We start from the raw sequence: 3,026 nt of genomic DNA, 5'->3' as shown, positions 1-3,026 counted from the left end.
TACGTGGCCCCCACTGAGATTGACATACTAGATCTTGTGGGACAGGAACCTCTCCCCTCCGACAAGCGGCGGCCAAAGATGCATTTCGTGAGCATTCTGCGATCTGTACAGGTGTACTGTTCCCACGTTGATGTAATGGACAGCATTCTGAACGAGCCCCCCCCGGAAGAAGGTTACTACACCTCCGATTTCAGGACCGGGAGTGAGTACGGGAAACACCCACTGTTCCAGAGGGAACCCCGTGCTTTGCGCATCCGTCTTTTCGCAGACGATTTGGATTACACAGACGCGTTGAAGGGAAACCAGGGGCGTCATCAGACACTCGGAGTAACATTCCAAATTGAAAATGTTGGGCCGAAATACTTATCAAACCAGGACTCAATCCACCTTGCTCTGCTGGTGAGGACTCGCTGGGTAAAAAGGTTTGGTCGTGATGTTCTGATGAGGCCTGTACTGGACGAGCTCCGGGAGTTAGCCGAAGTTGGGGTTGAAGTGTCGGTTAAGGATGGAAGACGGCAGCGGCTGTTTGGTGCTGTTGCCGTTTTTGTGGGAGACAACAAAGCTGTCCACGAGTTTGCCGGCATGGGTGGGTTCAGCAGTGGGGAGGTTTGCCGTTTCTGCACGGTAGATCACAGTGAACTGACCGACACAAAGTCAGAGGATCAGTGCACCCTGCGGACCCACGCAGGGCATTCGAATCAGGTGGAGGCAGTTGTACGATTCCCTGAGACTAAAGCAGCCTACCCCCACATCAAGGGACCCTCAGTATTACTGCAAATTCCACATTTCACTTTCCCAAATCAGGCTCCTTTCGATCCTTTACATGACGCCTTGACTTCGTTCCTGGCTTTAACGTTGAAGGCGTGTATACGCGGATTACACAGGAAAAGGGCCGATGGGGTGACCAAGGCCACTCTGCAGAAGTTGAGTCAACCTGTCCGTCAGGGGCCCCAGTACTCTGCATTGCACGGCAGAACATTGAGGCGGCTAATTGACGGCTTCGAATGGGGCCCCGCCGAGCGTGCAAACAAACCCCCACCCCTGCACTTTAAAGTGCATCTGAAAGGCATTAAGGGGGCAAAAAGGGACATAAAGGGGTCGTGTGTGCAAAAGATGAACCTCATGTACATTTTCAGCCTTGCTCTGGCTGGGTCTGTTCCGGAGGGAAACCCATTTTGGAAGATGCACCTCGCCGCTGTGAGGATCGTCGAAATCATTCTGGCTGTCCGAATTTCCAACAGCATGCTGTCTGACCTGGTGCATGCTGTGCGCCTGCACCATGACTTGTGGGTTAAGCACGTTGGCGACCAGTACACCCCCAAAATGCATTACATTATGAATTACGCCCTTCAAACTACCAGGGTCGGCTGCCCTCGGGTGGGACTGTGCTTGACCTTCGAGGGGTTTCACCTGTACCAGAAACGAATTATTGTAACCTGCAATAACTTCACCCAGGTAACGAAAACCGCCTCAGAGAGAATACAGAAAAAGCGCGCTCTCCTGTACCCCGGGGAAAATTGTCTAAGGCATCCCATCGATGTGACTTCCTGTCAGCGGGATTGCCCCGTAATTGCACTGCCACATCCGGTCCGGGAGGCGTTGATGCAAGAGCATGGCGTCGATGCGGGAGAGGTCCTGGGCTCAGTACTGCAGCTGAAAGTGCACGGTACTCTAGTACGCCGTGGTTCATACAACGTTATGGCTGCAGTCGAGATTACTCAAACTGTAGTATTTCTCAGAGTGGACCTGGTCGTGGTGAGGGGTGGGACAGCATTTGCGTGTGGTTACATGGTGGCCTCCCTTGATTTTTCAAACCACATTCATGCTTTTGAAATTCCAGAAGAAGAAGAAGAAGCCAACTTTGTAGTTGTCGATGCAGCATTGTTGCACCCAGCACAGACTCTAGAAGCGCACACCATTGCTGGGAAGCGCTACTTGAAGTTGCGGCACGCCCTGTTCTGAGGGGGGAGGGGGGGGGGGGCTTAGGGGTAGAAGGGTGGGTCGAACGCTGCCCACTAACTGGTCCTGCAAGCCCGGCCAGCGCCTATTAGGTAGGCAATGGCTGCAGTGCAGGGCATGCCTGTAGTGCGGTGTGGCCTAACCGAAGGCTTGCAGGCGCTTACTCGAGAGGAGAGGAGGAGTGGGTTGTGCTGGGAGGGTTGCCATGGAGAGGGGGGGGGGGACTTACTGACGGTACTGACATCAACTGACGCAAAGGCATTACTACATGCTACGGTACTTGCATTTCTTTGCACGCATGGGAGTGTCAGTGTGACATGAGTTACATTGTCGTTAACTTTTGTTTTCCAGGATGGCTGACCTGTACAACCTTCAGTCGGCGAACCCGTTCATGGAGACAGGTGGACCACATGTGCAGCTCGCGGGAAAGCGATTCACCGTCACCCTGGACGATGGCTGCTACCGCATCAAGTTGTCCCCAGAGGAAAGCTTACTGGTGTCCAAGGAAGTGCTGTGGGATGCGCTGATGGCCAAGTTCGCCATGGAACTACCGTCTGGGATGTCAGCGGACGACTTCAAAGTCATGCGCCTCGAATTCGTCAACGGCGTCGAACGTCGGTTTGTGCTGACACATGCAGACCTGTATGAGCTGGAGGACGGTGCAGAAATCGTCTTTGCACGAAAACGTAAGTCGGTAGTAAGTCAGTGCGTACAGTCTGTAGTTGTGATTTGTGAGTAATGCACGTGCATGTTACAGAGCCCGTGGTCGTCGCCGAGACACCAGTGGAGGAGGTGGTGTCAGTTGTGCGTGCGCGACCGCAGGTGGCCCCGGCTGTCGTGGAGAGCTGGAAGCAGCCACGGCCCGCGGAGCTGGGCAGGATCAATTATGCATTTGAACTGCCAAAGTTTCCCCAGGACATCCAGCTGGCACTGGATCACCAAATGCCACTGACGGGCGCACAGAAGACTGGCGTAGTCGCTGCCCTGAGGGAGGAGATGTCGCGCACCGCGACAAATTAGTAAGTTGCGCGCGGTGGTGTGTGTGTATGGACTTTGTCTTTTTTTTT

General features: G+C 54.0%; 1 protein-coding gene across 1 annotated transcript; it reads left to right on the top strand.

Annotated features, from left to right (window-relative positions):
• Positions 1-78: 78 nt before the first annotated feature.
• LOC113215488 (uncharacterized) lies at positions 79-1,962 on the top strand. The gene has a single exon (XM_026435115.2). The coding sequence runs from the start codon at positions 79-81 to the stop codon at positions 1,960-1,962; it is 1,884 nt and encodes a 627-aa protein (XP_026290900.2).
• Positions 1,963-3,026: the final 1,064 nt, after the last annotated feature.

This window comes from Frankliniella occidentalis, unplaced genomic scaffold (assembly GCF_000697945.3).
Source record: "Frankliniella occidentalis isolate FOCC.00 unplaced genomic scaffold, Focc_3.1 Scaffold245, whole genome shotgun sequence".
Lineage (NCBI taxonomy): Eukaryota > Metazoa > Arthropoda > Insecta > Thysanoptera > Thripidae > Frankliniella > Frankliniella occidentalis.
Note: the sequence above shows the minus strand (reverse complement) of the source record. Positions and strands in the feature narration are given on the sequence as shown.

Coding starts and splice junctions, on each gene's coding strand:
- LOC113215488 (XM_026435115.2), top strand. CDS start 79: ATGCATTTCGTGAGCATTCTGCGATCTGTACAGGTGTACTGTTCCCAC.